The sequence below is a fragment of the Manis pentadactyla genome, chromosome 6 (genome assembly GCF_030020395.1).
Source record: "Manis pentadactyla isolate mManPen7 chromosome 6, mManPen7.hap1, whole genome shotgun sequence".
NCBI lineage: Eukaryota > Metazoa > Chordata > Mammalia > Pholidota > Manidae > Manis > Manis pentadactyla.
Window position 1 is genome coordinate 8,721,843 of NC_080024.1, and position 20,971 is coordinate 8,742,813.

General features: G+C 43.5%; 1 protein-coding gene and 1 long non-coding RNA gene across 7 annotated transcripts in view; one reads left to right on the forward strand and one right to left on the reverse strand.

Moving 5' to 3' along the window:
* LOC118926313 (uncharacterized) overlaps positions 1-3,551 on the reverse strand; it is a 22,294-nt gene extending 18,743 nt beyond the window's left edge. For 2 of the 3 annotated variants that reach the window (XR_008998151.1, XR_008998152.1), the window contains exon 1: positions 1,602-1,707. This is a non-coding gene — a long non-coding RNA (uncharacterized LOC118926313). Of the gene's footprint in view, positions 1-1,601; positions 1,708-2,973 lie in introns of those variants that run through there. The other variant, XR_008998153.1, reaches the window with a different exon arrangement.
* The window catches only part of SLC16A14 (solute carrier family 16 member 14), a 27,483-nt gene continuing 8,161 nt past the window's right edge, over positions 1,650-20,971 (forward strand). For 2 of the 4 annotated variants that reach the window (XM_057503458.1, XM_057503456.1), the window contains exons 1-4: positions 1,650-1,867; positions 8,484-8,755; positions 14,445-14,588; positions 19,356-20,312. In XM_057503458.1, coding sequence (XP_057359441.1) covers positions 1,776-1,867; positions 8,484-8,755; positions 14,445-14,588; positions 19,356-20,312 — 1,465 coding nt within the window. In that variant the 5' untranslated portion in view covers positions 1,650-1,775. The other 2 variants (XM_036912975.2, XM_036912986.2) reach the window with 2 other exon arrangements.

Consider the following 20,971-nt stretch of genomic DNA (forward strand, 5'->3'; position numbering starts at 1 on the left):
AGAGAGAGAAAGACAAATACTCTATGATCTCACTAATACGTAGAATCTATAAAAAGAAAAGTTGAACTCATAGAAACAGTAGAATGGTGGTTGCCAGGGGCTGGGGGATGGGGAAATGGGGCAGACGTTGGTCAAAGGGTATGAACTTTCAGTTATAAGATGACTAAGTTCTGGGGATCTAATGATGACAGTTAATAATGTTGGATTATATACTTGAATTTGCTAATGGAGCAGATCTTAAACATTCTCACCACAAAAATAATTAGGTGAATTTGTAAAGTGTTGGATGTGTTAATTAACTTGATTGTGGCAATCCTTCCACATTGTAAACATGCATCAAATCATTATCTTGTACACTTTAAATATATACAATTTTATTTGTTGATTATACCTCAATAAAGCTGGAGAAAGAAAAGAAAAGCCTTCTATAGGCATTCTAGATGTGAAGTACACATTGCTCAGAGTAGAAGCTTCTCAGAGAGCAGAGAGGTTGCCTGGGGATGTGGGGATGGGGTGAGCACTAGATCACAAAGAGCACAGGGGACATTTTGGCTTTATTTCACTGATGTGATGGTTCCATAGATGTGTGCAAAAATTCATCAAATTGTACGTGTAAATATGTACAGTTCATAATACATCAATATATTTCAATAAATCTATAAGGTTTCACCAAGGAAAAAATAAATAAAACAGACTTAAAAATCTTACAGACCTCTTTTCAACAAGATGGATCATCTGCCCAGGAGAAACTTGCAAGGAACCCCAATCTTGACTTGCTGTCAAAAGCCTGGCTGAAATGAGTGACAGCTGAGGGCAGCCCAAGAGACAGCTTACCATCTATTTGCCATGTTCTGATCAGCCAAAGCCAAAGGTTCGGACGGACCACAAACACCTAGTCCCTCACCAAAATGTCCTCTTTAGCCACAACTTGCCACAATGTTTGCAATTATTTTTTCATCGAGATTTGACATACGAAATGGCAAAGTGATCATTCACCTTTGCATGGGATACATCTGATCACTCTTTTTTGCAAGAGAGAAAAAGAAGAAAGGAAGGGGGTAAAGGAAGAAAGAAGGAAACCTCTGGTAAAATAATGGTCCCTAAAGAGGTCCACATCCTAATCCTTGGAACCTGTCACCACACTACTTTGCCTAGCAAAAGAGGAATTAAGGTTGCAAGTGCATTAAGATTTGTAACCAGCTGACCTTAAAACAGGGAGATTATTTGGATTAGCCAGTAACCCAATTACCATTGGGTAGGCCCAGTGTAATCCCGAGGGCCCTTAAAAGTGGACGACAGAGACAGAGTATAAGAGACGGTGATGTGGCCATGGGAGAAAGGCAGGGAATGAGGTGATGCCGTTGACTTGGAAGACGGAAGACTTGATCAGGAGCCAAGGAACACGGGCATCCTCTGGACCCTGGTGCCGGAAGGAACACGGCCCTGCCAACGCCATCCCACACTTCTGACCTCCAGAAGGGTAAGGTATTAAATTCATGTTGTTTTCAGCCACTCGGTTTGTGGCACTTTTTTACAACAGCAATAGGAAACTATCACAAAGTCCTTCAGGTAAGAAAAAAAATTGCACTGGCTTCACTTACTCGTACATTCTCGTAAGAAGTATTGCAAACATTCTGTGGGCAAAGCATTGTGCTGGGAAAAGGGTGGGTGCACATGGAAAGGAAATCTGTGCCTGGTGCCCCGGAATGTAGGTTGGGACCACAGTCAGATACGGGAAAGCAGGGAGATGAGGGAACCAGGAGGAGGCAGTGGATATGGGATGGTCAGTCCTCTTAGGCCAGGCGTGCAGCAGGTCCCGACCTACTCGTCCACCTAAAACTGCCGTTATTTTGTGGCCCAGACACAGGTGAGACCTTTTTCGTCACTTCTCCGTTATCTCAGAGAAACGGAAGGCGCGTCTCGTGTCCCCCGAGCCTTGGCTGAGGTTTCAGGCCCCTTCCTCCAGGCGTGCATGTGCACAGCATTAGCGAGCCGCAGCCCAAGCTATAAACTTCAACCGGCCACAAGAGTGTGCACGTGAGGTGACTGCAATTTTTTTCTGCCAAACCAGAATTAGCCGGTATAGGAATGAACGAGCGTGGAGATTCGAAATTGCACCGATTGGAAGAAAGCTCAGGTTAGGTTCGGGCACCTCCACCCGCACCCTTCTTCGAGCCGCACGGACTGAGGCCTTGAGCTGGAAACGCCGCCCCCCCGGGCGGCGAGCGGCGGGGGAGCCGGGGAGAGCCGCCCCGAGCGCCCGGAGCCCGCGGGGAGCCGAGCGGCGGGCGCCCGCAGCTCCGGGATGCCCGGCGGCCCTGCAGCAGACCTCGCCGCGCAGCCGCGCCGGGGGCCCCGGGGAAAGCGGCCGATAGCCGAGGGAGGCCGCGGCCGCCGGGGTGCCGGCGGTGAGTGCGCCGAGGCCGCGCCGCGGCGGCGCGGGGGCAACGAGGCCGCGCGGGAGGGACGGCGCGGGCCCCGGCGGGGCTGGGGGGCTGCCCGCGCGGCGCAGCCAGGGCCGCCGGCCGGGGGCTCCGGGGCGGCGGCGAGGCTCCGCGGGGCGGGGCGTGGGGGCGCGCGCCTGCTCTCGCCCGGCCGGAGCCCCGCCTCGCCCCGCGGCCCCTGGGGGACTCCAACTGGGCGGCGATGGAGCGGCGGGGGGACCGCGTCCGCGGCACTGCGGGGGTGCCGGACGCCTCCCGCGCAGGCTGCCCGCGGAGCCAGGGTGTCCCCGGCGTGCCGGGGCCGCGGGGTGCGGGGAAAGGCGAGAACGCGGGGCCCGTAGGGGGGGCCCGGGGCGGGACTCCGGGGGGCGAGCCTGGGGCGTGCACATCTGTCCCCTGGGAAGGGTCTGGTCGACGCCACCAGGACGAAAGCGGGGACAAAACTGGGGCGAGGGACCCAGGCCGGCCACTTCGGGGCCGAACGTTTTCAGGGCCACTGCCGGCGTTTTAGGAGCTCAGCTGTGCTTACCGATTAAGCCGTTTTCTTCCCGCGAAAAAGTTGATTCAGGCTCATTAGCGAGGATAAGTGAGGCGTATTATTGAGGATTAGAAAGATTCCTTTTCGCCTTGTCTGGCCGTGTGGGGTGGGGGAAAGAGCACCGGGGAAGAGAGTTTATTGGGGAGGTGGGGAGAGAATAAATGGACACTGGGATCTTGCAGACCTGGGTTCAGATTTGGGCTCCAGTTACCTGCTAGTTTGACCTCTCTAAGCTTCATGTCTCCGTTCGACAAATAGCGTCAGTTTTCTCATCTGTGAAATGGAGTATTACTACCAACTGGACAGGATTCGTTGTGGAGAAGCCACCCAGCATAGCCCCTGACCCATAGAAGGCATTGGTGTTTGGTTACCCCAGCGCAGCGTGAGCCCAGCTGGGATGCCAGGCTTCTCCTGCGCTGCCTTCTCTACGCAGTCTTAGCTCCCCAGCCCTGGGGGCTCCAAGCCTCTTCATCCTGTTGGCCTCAAGGGCGCCCTCTAAAGGCCCAAGATTCCCTGTGCACACCAGGTCCACAGGGCAAAAAACTTGAGTCAGACTAAAGGGGGACCCACCAGCCACCTGCATCTAATGAATCTGCTACCGTCCCTGCTCTTTCCGTTTTCACTTGGCACTTTCCCCTTTGCCTGTCCTTTATAAAGAGCTCACCCTGTGCTAATCTAGTCACAATAGCCACATTTAAAATGAATGCTTGTTGACACAACTTAATCTTGTAGCAAAGCTGTGGACATTTTAATTTAGTGTTAATCTCTGATAGACTCTGGCAGGCTCAAAATTACTGTCATTCCTGCCTGTTAACACGTGTATACGTACCTGACCTCCATTTCATAGCCTGCAGGTGTTACTTCATTTCCCCCGTTTATGATTTCTTTTTCACTGCTCATGAACTCGTATCTGGGGCAAGTGGAAAATGTTGGTTCCCATATTCTCCCCATTTTCTTCCTTCACCTTCTTCAGTGCAAGACCCTGTTAAATGCTGAGCTTCCAAAAGGCCAGGCTAGAGTGTGTGACACTTTTCCTTAGCAGAAGCCGGGTAACTCACTGCTTTCATCTACCCCAGGGTGCCACACACTATGGTCATTTTACAGGATGTGGAGAAGGTGCTGGGAGGCCATATGGTGGAGAAAGACTTGGAGCCTGGGGGCAGAAGAGCAGTCCAGAACCTTCTCCCAGTTCTCGCTCCCTTCCACCAGGTGTAGAGTAAGATTATGATACTCAAACGATTATTTTGTATCTTACAATTGTATAAATGCTAAAATGCTAAAAGCAAACTTGTGGGTGGCGGAGATAGACGTTTATTTTTCTGTTGTCTTCTGTTTCTTTAAGTTAATCTGGTTGGACAATAAGTTAACTATGACTAGTCAAAACAAATTATTTTTAGAGAGATTTAAACGTGAAATGCAGATGACTCTATTGCCGGGTATCTCTTTAAGGATCTCCTGAGGACCTGATAGGACTTGGTTTTACCCACCCCCACTTCCCACCAATGCTCCGTTTGATACTATATTCTACATGCACGGCTGTGCCTCTTGAATAAAACTTGCGCATTAAATGCCATTCAACACCATTTATTTATGAACAAATAAACTGGAACTGTCCAGAGCAGTTCAATGGCAACTGCATCTCTTAACCCATAAAATAAATAATTCAGGAAGAATATAAAGTTCCTAACATTGCTTAGAAAAATGCTTACTATTTCCACTCATAGTTGAAAAACTATAATTTTCACAATATTATTTCAAAGTCTTTCTTAGATGGGCTTTAGGAAAATGCCAAATTGTGTTGCTTTATTTTATTAAACAGTGTCCCACAGATTATAAAACGACATTATTACTCATGTAGGCCAGTCGCATCCCTTATCAAGCTGCCTGGTTCTCTTCTTTCTGGCTCGTAGGGATTCTGCATGAAACTAGCAGGGACAGAGGGAACACAGACACCGAGCACCCCTCCTGAAACCTTCCTAAGTTCATCGTCCAGGCCCTTCTGAAAGTGCAGCTCTTTTCTGAGCTGTGAGCTTTGGAAAGCAAGGCTCCCCACCCTTTTCTGTCCTTAGAAAGTCTATCCTTTTGTTGGGGGAGAGTAGGGTAGAGACAGATATACGCAGAAGCCTAGGTAGAGCCCAACGCAGACTTGACTGCCTAAGGGAAGTGCCTCTTGAATTGTCTTTCTTCTTTTATTTCTCTCTTACAATTTAGCCACTAATCTACTGGAGACAAGAAGCTGATCCAGATGATGTTTAAAAGACAAAGAGCGGGACCTTTATTTTCTTACCATGAAGTTAATATATGCTTATTTAGAAATTTTTTTATCAATAAGATAAACTAAAAGGAGGGAAAATTACTTGAAGACCATCATCCAAAAATAATCTCCATCAACGTTTTTCTTTGTTTCACTGCAATCCTACATATTTTTAACAACAGCATATAGGGATGACTGCACACAATCCTATTTTGTAACCCCCAAGTATAATCACCCCTTTTGGTGACCTTTGTGTGTCTTCAGAGAGCCTTGTACAATTTTATTTTTGATGGCAGACGTGTATCGCATGGCTGTATAATGATTGGTTTATTTAACATGTACCCTAATGTTGGATGTTAGAGATGTTTGCAGGGGTGGGAAGAGTCCTCACTGTTTCAAGAGTTCACTCTTATAACTTAATTGAATCTTGAGAAATGAGCAGAAGAGGACCAGGAGGTTAGGAGAGAAGTGTGCTCCTGAAAGACGGATGAAGAGAAGATCATGCACAAAAGCTTAAGAGACTGTGCCAAGGTTGGGAAGCTGGAGAGCAAAGTGCAAAGGGAGGAGGGATGGGGCAGGGGCAGCAGATAATGCGAGAAGAGGACCTGGCAGCTTCCAGGGGGAGTCTGGACTTGATCCTAAAGATAACTTGACAAGATGGGGAAATTACATGATAAGGTAGCGTTTTATGACTCCCAGCAATCTGGAGATAAGAGGTGGAAAAAGACCCAGGCAGAGAACAGCAACATGGGCAGGAAGTGTAGTGGTTGAGAAATTGGGTGGCCTTTTAGGACACAATCATTTAAAAAATGAAAATAATAACAAGAATGAGGCACGGGAGAAAGGAAAAGTCAAGGTGAGCCCCCAAACAGATCCATTAAATTGCTCTTCCACAGGCATCCTGGGTTCCCAGCAAATTTTTAATGAGAATCAACACTATAGTCCAGGGATTCACAATCTTTTCCTACAAAGGGTCAGAGAATACGTTTTTTTAAGTTTTGTGGGCCATATAAACCTTAAAAAGGTAAAAACAATTCTTAGCTCAGAAAGAGGCTGTGGGCACTGGGCATTTTGCTAGCCCGTGTCCCAGTCCTACCATCCACATCAGAACACCACTGAAAAAAAGACCCCAGTTGGAGGTGATGCTAGTGTATTGGGGATTGTTTTTTATACCACCTTCTTCTATTGCAACAAAATGATTTGCAGTAATAATAAGTATTTTCTTCTTTGTTCTTCTGTTTTAAAATAATTAATTGAAAAAAAGAATAGATTTCCATTTTAAAGATGTTCAAATTGAGTTAAACATTTCATGAGTTGACTACAAATTTCACTCTCCAAACCAAAGTTTTTTTTACCTTAGCTGTCTCACACTGTTTTGCTCTTTTAGATTTTAAACAAAAGCAAAATGTCCAAGTCGGCATGTAGAGTGACTCAAGTTCTGGTTCTTCATCTCTACGGTAATTGTGTTGTCACAGTCCATCTCGAATGTCCTGCTAACGGCAGTGATGTTGGCACCACCAGAGCTGTAGACCCACAGCTTCACCAGTTCTGAACTCTTAGGAACTTACTCTCCAAACAAATGTGTGCAGCTGGGGCCATGTGTGTGTCAGGGTCAGCAGGATAACCGAGAGTTCTCTGGGATAACTTCCGTGAGGAATACAATGTTCATGGAGGGATAAGTAACATCATGCAGATTTGAAGTTTATAGATATAAAATTAAAGCATAATTGTTTGAAACTTTAACCAGCAGATGTTTCCTGAGAGGAGTATTTTATCAGTGACATTGTCTAGAATTGCTGGCTCTTAATGATCACAAAAAAGAAGACCAACTTTAAGTCGTTCGTTGTGATTAAAAGTTCTCTACTGATGATGCTCCTCTTACCCACCAGCTTCTGGGACAGAGTGCTTCTGTTGCTCTGTCCTTCGTGCTCTGTGGCTCCACTTCAGCACTGCCCAACCGTCTTCCGTTATCCTGAACACTGAGGCCCGATCATAACCACAGTCATCCTCATTCTCAGCCAGTGGTCTACCTATTTCACCAAAGAAATTAGATCATCAAGTGTAACTCTCCATCCCACCCCCGCCGTCTTGTTTCCATCCACTGCCTCCCCCAGTCCCAGAGGACGGGCTGCTCCTCCTGACCAAGACCAATTCCTTCCTGCCCCCTCCAGGATTACTCATTCCCTCTCCCTCTCTCATCCTTATCCTCAGTTCTTATGCACACATGTAATTCTCATCCTAAGAAAGAAAATCAGAACTAGAGTCCTCCCTGAACTGCCGTCCTTCCCCCTCTAGTTCCATCTAGCCTCCCTCCTCTTCCCCAAACTCCTTGAGAGGTGGATCTTCGCAAAGCACTAATCTCACCATGTCTTTTCCTTGTTCATCCTCAGCTCTTCACTACATGCAAGATGAACTCAAGCTGCTCACTTGGCACATACCTTGTTCCCTGGTAACCTTACCTGGTAACCTATGCATCACTATAGTGTCCGCATTCTTTTAGTGTGGTTTCCTAACTTTCAAACAATTTTCTAGTTTCCCAGGGAAATGCTGGGAATGGAGGTGGGTGGGGGAGGTTAAAGTATGTGTCTTGTATATCAGACATAAGCATCGCCAGTATTAGAAAGCTAGATCTCCCACTGTAAAAATAATAGATTGGCCTTCTACTTCAATACTCTCTCCTGAACTGGAGTCAATGAGTCGGTCGCCCTGACGCTAATTCACTCTGGCTCTCCTGGACAAATCGAACATTTTGTCCCACAAAATGAGGACCAGGTCCACTGCCAGGGGCCCCACCCAGCAAGGTGAAGCCACCTGCCTCAGGCCTGGTGTCTCCCTTCTCTGACATCTTTGCTGTCACCTGTCAGTGTCCATCTCAGTATGGGACACAAGGCATGGGCTTTGGAGTCAGGGATAGGTGGATTCAGTTCCCCAGGTCCTGTCTAGTCATGCTCCTTACTGGCCATGGGGACTTGGGGAAGGCACTTCACTTCTCTGGGTCTATTTCCATTACTTTAAAACATGTGTTATGCCTACATATAGGATGACTGTAAAGATGAAACGGGTTTCATAAAAGCACTTGGTCCTGTGAAAAACTGAGGAGCGTTCCCAAATCTGCACAATGGCAAAGATTGATCTGCCATGCCGTCGGGGCCGCTTTCGCTGTGATAGGGACGTGGAGCCGTCCAAAGAGGGTGAAGATATTTTTTGTGTTGATGTTAAAGGGAATGATGTGTTATATGTATTTCAGAAAATCTTGGAAAATGTATGCAAGTCATGAAGATATTGGGTATGATTTTGAAGATGACCCCAAAGATAAGAAGACCCTTCGAGCCCACCCACACGTCGACGGCGGATGGGCGTGGATGGTGGTGCTTTCCTCCTTCTTTGTGCACATCCTCATCATGGGCTCACAGATGGCCCTGGGGGTCCTCAACGTGGAGTGGCTGGAGGAGTTCCACCAGAGCCGCGGCCTGACCGCGTGGGTCAGCTCCCTGAGCATGGGCCTCACCTTGATTGTGGGTATGTTCACGCGTCACCTGCTGTGAAATGGAATCATGGTAAAATGACAGTTCTCTGCTCTAAGTAATGTTTTACATTGTTGAAACATTAGATATCAGATGTTAGTGAGGGTACTATTTTTTTTTTATTGTGTAAAATATATATAACAGGAGATTTACCATTTTAATCATTTTTAGGTATACAGGACAGGTCACTGCCACCAAGCACCTTCATCGCCACCATCCATTTCCACAACTTTTTCATCCTCCCGAACTGAAATTTGTACGATTAAACTTGTACCGTAACTCCCCACTTCCCCCTGCCCCCAGTCCGTGGCCATCACCGTTCTGTTTTCTGTCTGTATGAATTTGATTGCTCTAAGCACCTCATATAAGTGGAAACATACAACCTTTGCCCTTTTGTGTGATATTATGATTTGAATATTGTAAACATTTGGAGTATTTTTAAAGTTGATTATTTTTAAAACTCTTTTGCCCCAAACCAGTTTTTGACTATTACAATTCATTGCATATCATTACAAATCTATTTAACACTTAATGAATCTTTTTAAAAGATAAAAATTTTAGAGAAAACGCCGTAAAAGTCAAGTGACAGTCTTTTTTGAAGTTCCAATGTTTTGAATTTGAAATATTGATCATGTTATTGAAAAATGTATTAAACTGTTTATAGAAAGGTTACTGACATAGCTAACAGGCAGGAATAATAATGTATTGTGTTTTCTAATTAAACCTAAACACACAGCAACTTATGAAAGCAATTTCTATCCAGACACTAAACCAGAAAGTTGTTTTAACATGTTACTATGGCCAAGGTGTTTCAATTTGGGAACTAGACAACTTCTACTGTCAACTGCAGCTGACTTTTGAACAATGTGAGAGTTAGGGATGCTGACCCCTGATATCCACGTAAAGCTTTTGTTCCCCCAAAACTTAACTAATAGCCTACTGTTGATCAGAAGCTTTACTGATAACATAAACAGTTAACACATATTTTGTGTGCTGCATGTATATATACTTACCTATACATACTGTATTCTTAAAATAAATTAAGCTAATGAAGAGAAAATGTTTTTTCAAATTGTCATAAATCTCTGAACAGTCCTCCAGTATATTTAATGGAAAAAATCCGCATCTAAGTGGACCAACATAGTTCAAGCCCTTGTGGTTCAAGGGCCAACTGTAATATTTAATAAGCAACTGTTACATACCAGGCGCCTTCCCTTACATGACCGCATTTAATTTGATTTAATTCTCTTACTAGTCCTCTTGAGGTAATTTCCATGAGAGTTTGTGTATGGCAGGCATATGTGTGTTTGATGGGAGTCTGTGCCTTTTTGGTGATTTCCACATTGGTAACTAATTGCTTGAATCCAATTCAGAGATTTGTTGATCTTGGCTGGCATTCAGTCAATGTTATTTTGGATAATATAAACATTAATAACAGTGGTAATGTTAATGTTAGGAAACAAGGACAAAGTGCTATTTCTCAAGATGTGTATGCAGTGTGTGTGTTTATCAAAGGGAATTAATACTGATCTAGTTTTAAAATTAAGTCAAGTAACCATTATGTTGTGAGAGAATTATTGACAAATCATTTTTTCCTATAACATTAATGAACTGACTCCTTCAGCTCTGTGTTGGCCTTGTGAAGACTAGGACCGTTTGTCATGTGAAAAATGCAGGTAGATTTACATCCACTTAGGGAATGTGCTAGTTTCATATTGGATGTAATTTTACTGTCTCAGTAAGTCATGAAAGGAAACTGCTTCTAGAACACTTAAAATCCAGTTTTATTTTCCTTCTAAAAATAAATCTTTAAGGGGTAGAACAAAATACTTAGAGGTTCAGTCCAGGAAGTGTGTGCCTACAACAGAAAGGAAGAGACAGCAAAAGGCCAGGATATGAAATGTACCAATATTTTCCAAACCATCTCAGTGAGTTATCTTGGATATTATTTCTTATTTCACAAGTTCTACAGAAATAAGCAATGGAACCAGTCCTGAAATTATTGGATACAGTTTTGAAGATGATTCCCCAAAAAGCAACAGCTAACCCCTAGTGGTGGTGAAATGTGATTGTTATCTTTAATTTAATTGGGAGGGGACTGTGTATTTGGAATTCTGTTTGAGAGTCTCTTAATCGCAGACAGTGAACTTTCAGACTGTAGATGAACTTTCTACAGGGAAGGTGCCTGCCAGATAAATATCTTTTGCCTTAGGCTCAGAAATGGTAATGCAGTGAGACTCATAGTTATATAGGTGAAAGGTCTTTTCTTCTGTCGATCATGGCCCTACGTTGCTGTTCATTATCTTCAGCCTCCTGGTACAAAGTGGTTGCAGATACCTTGGGTGCTTTTTGGAGCCAGAAACCAGCAAGAACAGCTCTCTTTTATTTAGCACTTACTACATGCCGAGCACATACCATGTGCATGATCTCATTTGGTCCTATAGCAACACCAGAGGCCAGAGCATCATCTCCATCTGACAGAGGAAGAACACGCAATGCTCAGAGACATTAAGTAACTCACTGAAAGTTGAACAGCTAGTAAATGTGGGACAGGCTGCAAACCTGGTCCACTGGACTCCCAAATTGTGTCCAGTGTACCACACTACCTGTCAATGATGTCAAATGAGAAATGACAGTATGTTCAAAGTGAATAAATACGCATTGTTTTCATTTTCTAATCATTGTAATGAGCACATTTAGATTTCCTCTTTTAAATTAAAAAAGAAAAAAATACCTGAATTATACTTTGAAAGCCATCTCTGTCTTGAGCAGTGACTCACACATGGGAAATTGAATAATTTCAATCTTGTTTCATTCTGTGCTAGCATGGATTTTTGCCAGTCTCCTGCAGATGGTCCCAATTTTTAACAAAATGTAACCACCTCAGTGGCATCTACAGCAGCCTTTGTGACAGCTCTCAGAACAATTCCTAGTGGAAGCCATGTAGTTAGGGGAGTCTGTTAGCTGCCAAAGGTCACTTCCTTGCTAAGGAGAATTAGAGCAGTGGTTTCAGTCCTGGCTGCACATCAGATCTATCTTGGAAGCTTTTAAAAACCCTGTCCCTAGGCTGCACCTGGACATCAGAATCTCTTGGGGTAGGACTCAAAATCAGGGTTTTTTTTTTTTAAGCTCATAAATGACTCCAATGTTTAGCAAGGCAGAGAGTCATTGATTTAGAAGCTCCTAACTCCTTTGCACAGTGAGAGGTTATTCCAATAGACCAGGAGTTTAATGACCGACTTGATTTCATCCATGACTTTATGCCAAGGTCACCTTAGATTGTTTCTTTCCTCACTTGAGCTTTTTTCAACCTATGACATTCTAGGATGGGCAAGGAATTATGACCTCCTTGGGGTGTTCCCCGCAGCTTTATTATGTGGGAAATGGTCTACAGTCAGATTCCTGTTGAAGAGGATGAAGTCTTACGTGTACAGTCTCATTCCAAAACACTGACTTCCTCTACCAAAGTGGGAATCATAGCCACAGGACTGGACCTCAGTCTTAAGTCCTCCTCTCAGACTGTGTGAAGAGTTCTTTTCATTTTGTTGAAATGGCAGTTCAATCTTGGAGATGCCAAACGACTATCAGTAAACAATGGTTAGGAAATGAAACAGAGTCAGAAAGCTTGGGTCTGCCTTCCTTTTTTTTTTGGACAATTCTGTATTTTGTAACTGTAGAGGAGTCACAGCATTTCTGGGGCTGATTTTGCCCGTCTGCAAATCATAAGTGACTACAGCCCCAGCACACATGGTGCAAAAACTGATTAACTCAAAAGCCAGACACCTTTATCAGTTTTTATCAGTAAAACAATTAATGCTTTCTTTCTGATAGATAACAGTCCTCCAGACATAAATATTCGCACTTACTTGGAAATTTCCCTCCCTTTTCCCAAAATGTTTTCTTAATGCAATGTTTCATAAACATGCAGTATTGCAGGAAAATGATTCTGGGCCTTTTCTGTAATGCGGAAAATATGACCATGTCACTGAACTGTGATCAGTGGACTTGGACTTCTCATATCTTAAAAGGCCTATTGATAGCAAATGAATGAATCATGCATTTCTTTCTTTTTTAATCCAGCTATCCAAGATGTGAGTGGTGAAATGGCCATGGGTTTTTAAAAATCAAAATATTTGTTAAAAAAAAAAAAAGACACATCTTCAACTTATGGTTTCTGAATTTCAGTTGCCTCCATCATTCTGTCAGATGTTTATATCAGGGCGGTTGGCTTATGTATTATTTATATCATATGCTTATTTTATAACACATATAATAGTATATTTATATGAAACATATTTACTATAATAAGTCTATTCTAAGAGGTTTAGCTACTGAGTTATTTTCTGTTTTGCACCAGAGTTAATTGTTAGTTAGTCTTTACTTTCATAATTCTTAGAACTAGGCCCTCAAAATAATTAGACAAAAAAAATAAATAAAGATTCATTAGCAGACTGTATACCCAAATAGATTCATGAATATAGTTAGAACTTTCAAGGAAATTTTTATTGTCAGTTTGGAGTAAAACAGGAAGCTCCTTAGAGTTCAAGAAGTTTTTATTCTGAAATAGTTCCACCTGAATATAGCATTTCATAACTATATGAAGTAATAATGATAAAAAATCAGGTGATGTTTAAAATACACCATCTTATTGAATATTAAGTACAGCCTCATACTGTATTGCTAAAATATGGATTGCTCTTTGGACAAGGAATCACTTATCGTGAGGTAAGCATTAAGCTTTGTGACATCAGAAGAAGTTAACACAAAGTCAGGAAGAAAACAACGCGGGTTGACAGAAACCAGAGCATCATAGGAAAGTAAGCAGTCAGAATGTGTAGGGTATAATCCTGTATTGTTGTGAGGACTGGCACACGTGGCTCTATGAGGTGGATTCCTGAATCTCCACATTAATGCATCACCTGATGGGTCCAGTCTGGGAGTGAGAATCCAATGGGGGCTAAAGTATGTATGAGGCAATGAGAAGCCCTTTCCATTTGGTTTGCATCTGGGTGTCCTCACAGGAAGAGGCTATAGGTTCTTTGCTGGAAGCATAGGAGTCCTGAGAAGCCCCTTCCTTGAACTCTGTTTGGGTCTGTAGTCAAAAACTCAAATATGTACAGAGGCCAAACAAATTACGTAAATGAAGGCAGGAAGCCAGATATAAGGTTAAGGGGAAGGCTGGAGACTGTGGCAAACTAGAGAGTGTGACACAGCTAATCAAGTCAGCTGCAGCTCATTTGGGCTGTGTGGGAAGATATTCTGGGTTGCCACTGGATTTTTTGTGAATTCTCGTAATTTTTAAATCAGTTGGCAGCTGATTCAAAACATTTTTAAAACTGTGTTCTGTATAAACAAATCCACCTACAGGCTGGACAGACACCCTACCTAGCTCACTAGTTTCAGACCTCTGTTGTAGACAAGAGAATGAACCAATTTGTCTATTTATTCCAGGTCAACTCTCCTTGGAAACCTAGACTCTGTGTTTTCCAGTGAAATTATTAAAATCCATTGCATACTAAAAGCTTTTTGCATATAAAGCAACAGAGGTTTTTGATGTATTTAACAGCTCTACGTTGTATTCTTTGCTTTCAATCTTTTATTCTTTGACTTCATATGAAGATTTACTAAGAAGGCATGAAAACAAAACTCCATTGGTCAATTCCTTTCTCAACGTTCTGTGGCAGGACCTTTCATCGGCTTATTTATTAACACCTGTGGGTGCCGCCAGACCGCAATGATCGGAGGGCTGGTGAACTCGCTGGGCTGGGTCCTGAGTGCCTATGCCGCAAACGTGCACTATCTCTTTATTACCTTCGGAGTGGCAGCGGGTAAGCACATTGACTTTTTTTAACTTGACTTTAAATGCTTTTATTGAGCATTTTGTGGAGAAAAGAGACCCATTAAAATATTTTGCCTTTTTGTCTCCTCCTCCCCACTCCACACCCACCCTATGCTCCAGGAAATGCTTTTTATTGTAAGATATTAAACATGCTCTAAGTGTGGGAAAACAACCTAACAACTGTGTTTGGCTTCCCTATAGAATTTAATTAAGCTGCCCGTGCCTGGTTCTAAGGGCTAGTCCTTTCTCTTATGAGGAACAGGAAAATGAAGGTAATAATACAGACATAGGTGAGTAGATCAATCATTTAAAAAATTAATAACATGCTCTCATTTAATAACTGCAGAATGGAGCATGAATCATGGACTAATCATTTTCTCCTTCACGCCTCTTCAAATTAATGAAATAGCAGCAAAATCTACATACATGGAGAGACTCTAAGAAGCGAATCTAGAGCACAGTTAAGAGTGTCACTCCCCAATGAACAGGTAAAAATTGGCTGCCAGGCGGCACAGTTTGCATATCCGTTCTGCAAAATATATTCCCAGCGATAATTTCCTTTATCAGCAGGTAGCAGAATTCACACAGATAGCTTCTTGCTTGTACAGCTGTATTTCAGTGAACCAGGTCCGGCCTTTCTGTTTGCGCATAGTGACAGTCCAAGTACATGACATGTTGACAGCAAGGTTAGAATGAGAGTTAAAGGTTAGAGTTTGGAATTCTTGCCTTTCCTCCCCCCCCACTTATTATCCATGTGACTTCAGGCAAGTTGCTTAACCTACCTGTGCCTCGCTTTCCTTATCTGTAAAATGGGGTAATTAAAGAGTGCTTAGTTTCCAGTGTTGTTGAAATGATGATGTGAAGTCATCTGTTTAAAACACTTACCACAATGCTTGGTGCATAATAAAGTGCTCAGTAAATGTTAGCTAACATATATATATATATATATATATATATGTATATTTATTATTATATATTATATATATAATGTAACATTTTTATTATATTATAAGCTTAAGTGTATGATTTATGATAACTGAACACAGTGAGCACAAAAACCTACTGTCCATACCGGTTGGCAAGTTGGTTCTCTGTGATATGCATCTCTCCACATATACACATAAAGTACTTCTGTGTCCTCTGAAGCATAGCTTAAAATGATCTGAAGGACCTGATAACAGTTCTTAATGAAAAACTTAAGATGTTTTCCCTGAATATTTTAGAAAATTTCTCCCTAACAATCCAATAAATAGAGCCAGCACTGGGACTTTTTTGTACTATAGGTCAGACAATAAACACTCCTGCTGAAATGAAGGAACTGCACTGGGGCTTCTGGGCAGATAGGTGGGACCTCCAGTGAACCTGATCTGATGGTGTTTGCTTATACAGACTATATGACTTGATCCTAAAATCTGGGACTTGAGATGTAGTCTCATCATTTAAAGATTTCTATGGTTAGACTCTGTGTTTAAATGGAATTTTATTTCTTGCAGCATATTGCTTATTGATCCTATAATATTACCACCATGTTCATTCATTTATTTATTCATTCGCTTACTTGTTCAGAAAATATTACAGATCCAAGAAAGTAGGAAGAAAATTAGGAGCCTGGTGAAAGGCAAGTGTGTCTTGAGATGCTGTACTGCTCCCACTCTTTAGATAGAAAAAACAAAGAAAGCTCTGAAAATAAATTTATACACCTCCTCCACAAATACATATGTAACTATATTTAAGTGGAAAATCCAGCTACAGTTAGCTAATATATGCAAAATGCTGTGGGGCTGTCATTAGTGAGGCATGTTGAAGCTGATTGGCAATCTAGCCCCTATATTTAATAGAAAAAAATAAAGATGCCAAGATCTACTGCAAAAAGCAAGTGATTGGGTTTTATGTATTTATATATACATATATATCACTGGGCAATTCATGTTGGAAAGAAATTTTGCTGATACCCTTCTTCATTCCAAAAGAGGTTGAGACAGATTTGTTTATATCTTTTACCACCTAGGCAATTAAAATGGTGTGTGAATGTCCTGCTATTAAGCAGGAAACTAATTTCTGTTTGAGCAGTCTTCCTTAGCCAAGTGTGTCTGGACAAACTTCAACTTTGCCAGAGCTTCCCTGGCTCCTGAAAACGTCTTCTCCCCACCAGTACTGGTCCAGGACCGTAGGAGTTGCTCTTCCCTGCCAGCCTTCTTTCCTCCCCCTCACCCGCGGGGCTGTCCACCTCTCCTCTAAACCTGAATGTGGTGAAGAACTGTTCCAGGGCCCTGTGCAGGGCTGGACATTAGCAGGGTCTTGTCTGGCCACTGCACCTGAGCCCGCATATCCCCAAGGCCTGTCCTGTAAGCTCATGTAGTAATTGTGCTGATTAGGGGTAATAAGGTCACATTAGGAAGGGGGTAGGCAGTTAAGGCCATGGATAGTATAACAGGGAAATAGCATTGTAGCATTGAGCAATATTATTTTCTTCTCATACACAAGAGTATTTTTTATTCATACTAATTTAGAATTAATGCCACTCTTATGCTTATGTACCTCAGTTCTATTCCTATTAATCACTTAATTCTGCTGCTGTTTAGAAATCCATAACCACATTAAATTGAGGACATTGGTTATTGACATCAAATTTTTTAAAAATTAAACTTATTTTGAGCTACCAGCAAAATCCAGACTCTGACAAATTTCACAGGAAAAATGACCCAGTTTCCTCAAACAAATAAATTTCAAGGAAAAAAAAAGAGAAATTAAAAGAGGCTTAAAAAACATATCCACAAATAGCAATGTATGGGCCTCATTTGGGTCCTGATTAAACAGTTTTTGAGAAATATAGTCACTTATGAGACAATTAGAAATTTGCACCTTCTGGATATTTCATGATATTAAAGAATTGTTCATTTTTCCAGATAAAATATGATGATTATGCTATTTAAAGAATTCTGTTTAGAGATTTATACTAAAACATTTGCACATGAAATGATGTATTTGGGATTTGCTTCAAAATAATATGGAGTGTGTTTATGGACTGCAGAATATTTTTTTCTGTGTCTTGGATATTAGGAAATGAGAGATTTCCTCCTTTCGTGGACTTTAAAGTCATAAAGGTTAATGCAGAGTTTGGTTCAAAATTGAGGAAAACTGTTTTCTTCATGCTTGTTTCTCTCCTGCAAATTATTGGGATGTTGTGACTGTCACTGAGGTTTGGCAGGAGGCCTGGGGACTTGCTCCAGCTTCTTCTGGAAATCATTTAAAAGCTAGTGTAATTGTTCTTAAAACAAGGTATCCACCTGAAGAGGATTCCTTGAGGATCACTGGCTTCTGACAGTTGCTGTAAAGTATCACTGCTCTAAGGTCAATAAAGGAGGCCAGTTGCTTCTTGGGGCTCATCTTAGAAACTCAGGCTGAAGGAAAATCCTGCAGCTACTCACTAGTAGGCAGGGGTGAGAGGCAGCGTGGTCACTAGAAAGGGACCAGGCTCTGCCGTTGGGTCTGAATCCCAACCCAGATATTCTCTGACTATGTGCATCAGGGTCTTGGGACAGTAACTTAAATCTCCATGAGGTTCAGTACCCCTTTTTATAGAATGGGCATCACCACAGCTAGTTTTGGGGGTTATTGTGAAAACCGTATCAGATAAAGTCTGTAAGTCAACTGGCACATGATCGAATTCAATAAGAGGGTAACTACTGTTATACATGCAAGTGTGTGTGCGCTCTGGTCTCCTTCCAAACAAATTCAAGTAATTCTGAAACAATGAAATGGTGCTGAAGCAAGGAGGCCTCTGCTCTGGGGAGGAGTATCGGCCAGTCTGTTTCATACGATCATGCTGCCATCCTTAATGTCAGGAGACCACAAGTATGAGAACCATATGTGGCTCCATGATCGCTGAAGTGGGGCACATGGTTCCCCTGTCTGTACCCAGAAGTTGAGAACACAACCCACAGCCTCTTGGCCAGCATTCTATTTCATTTCATTTCGTTTCATTTCATTTTTGTAACAGACTTCGTTTTCTTAGCACAGTTTTAGGTTCACTGCGAAATTGAGCAGGAAGTACAGAGATTTCCCATAGCCCCCTTGCCCTCCCCTGCACAGCCTCCCCCACTGTCATTTTAATTTTGGCAGTGTAAATCACAGACTGTTCCAATTTTCTAGGAAGGCACAATTAAAAATCAGAGGTACAAACAAGTACTATGTGGTTTGACATCCAGTAGCTACTTATATTCATGGGTACATTATAATTCCTTTTATTCTTCCAATGAATTTGTGAACAAATTGGCCCATCCCTGAGGCTTCTGTCGACCGCCTGGGCTCGCTCTTCATCCTCTTGTAGGTAAATACTTCCCTGGTGTTCAGTGCAATGAGCACTGACAGCTGAGCTCTCCGAACCCGTTTGCTCCTCCAGCACGTCACTAAGCACTCACTGCGTGTTCTGGGCAGTCCTGGGCATGCAAGGGGAGAAACAGACCCACTGCTGCCTTCCTGAAGCTTATATTCTGATGTGAAATGCTGCCGTATTTTATTTTTGGAGTAATCTGTGCTGCAAAGCCTGTCGGGGGACATGATGGGCCGGAAACTTGCAGATGACCATATTGGGGCTTACCCACAAAGCTCCTTTTTTTACAATCATTCTTTCTTTGTTTTAGAAAATTGTATAGAGACTAATGTAAGAAATGCAGGTGACCTTGACATGCTGCACGCTCTAGATGCGGCCACTGACGTTGTGCCCGTGCTTTGTCTCCCCTTCCCGCCCGCGCAGGCTTCGGCAGCGGGATGGCCTACCTGCCGGCCGTGGTCATGGTGGGCAGGTACTTTCAGAAGAGACGCGCCCTCGCGCAGGGCCTGAGCACCACCGGGACGGGGTTTGGCACGTTCCTCATGACAGTTCTGCTGAAGTACCTGTGCGCCGAGTACGGGTGGCGAAACGCGATGTTCATCCAAGGCGCCGTTTCCTTAAACCTGTGCGTGTGTGGGGCGCTCATGCGGCCCCTCTCAACTGGCAACGGCGCCCCCGACCCCGGGGGCCAAGATCCGCAGGCGCCCCCGGCTCGCTCACCCGACTCCAAGGGTGGAGCCGGGGAGCCTGCGGGCGGGCCTGAGACCCCGGGCAGCCTCGGGGACCTTCCCGCCCAGGCGGGCCCCGAGGCCGGGCTCGGAAGGGACCTGTGCGCCCTGCGGGTCCTGAAGACGGCGAGCCGGCTCACCCTGAGGGTCAGGAAGGGCTTCCGGGACTGGCACTCGGGCTATTTTGGGACAGCCTCGCTCTTTACCAATCGAATGTTCGTCGCCTTTATTTTCTGGGCTTTGTTTGCATACAGCAGCTTTGTCATTCCTTTCATTCACCTTCCAGAAATAGTCAATTTATATAATTTATCCGAGCAAAACGATGCTTTCCCTCTGACTTCAATTATAGCAATAGTTCATATCTTTGGAAAAGTGATTCTGGGCGTTGTGGCCGACTTACCGTGCATCAGCGTTTGGAATGTCTTCCTGATGGCCAACTTCACCCTCGTCCTCAGCATTTTTATTCTGCCCTTGATGCACACGTATGCTGGCCTGGCTGTCATCTGTGCACTGATAGGATTTTCCAGCGGTTATTTCTCCCTGATGCCCGTGGTGACTGAAGACCTGGTGGGGATTGAGCACCTGGCCAATGCCTACGGCATCATCATCTGTGCCAACGGCATCTCAGCGTTGCTGGGACCACCTTTTGCAGGTAAATCATGAAAGGTTTTAAGAGCTTAGAGTTCATGTGGGGAGTTTGGCTTCATTTATGTAATGAAGTCCAAGATTAATAAGAAAGAAGTTTCCATTTTGTGCACATGCACCTTTTTCTTCCCATTCCTGCACCCCAGTTTCTCATTTGTGAATTTTAGGAAGTTAAAGGTCATTCTTTCCTGTAGACGTAGGTGAACTTGAGGTCCTTATCTGCAAGCTAAGCAGCTGAGAGGTACAATAGACAATAGAACAGTGCAGGGCACCTGCCCCGGCTGAAGGAGGCAGCCTCTCTCTGCCCGGCTCCAAGTGATTTCTGTCACCAAGAAAATACCGAGAGCTGTTGCCAGCTCTTCGGTCCAACAGAACACAGCTATGAGCTGGATCTAGCCTTGTAGTGGTTTCCTATAGCTGCTGTAACAAATTGCCGCAAATTTAGTGGTTTAAAACAATTCAGGTTTATTATCCTACAGTTCTAGAGGTCAGGAGATTAAATTGGATCGCAAAGGGCTCAAATCAAGGCATCAGCAGAACAGGGAAGAATCCATTTCCTTGACTTTTACAGCTTTTGGAGGCTGCCTGTGTTTTTGGCTCCTGGCCCCCTTTCCATCGTCTAAGCCAGCTGCGTAGCATTTTCCCATCCCTCTCTGATTCTGACTC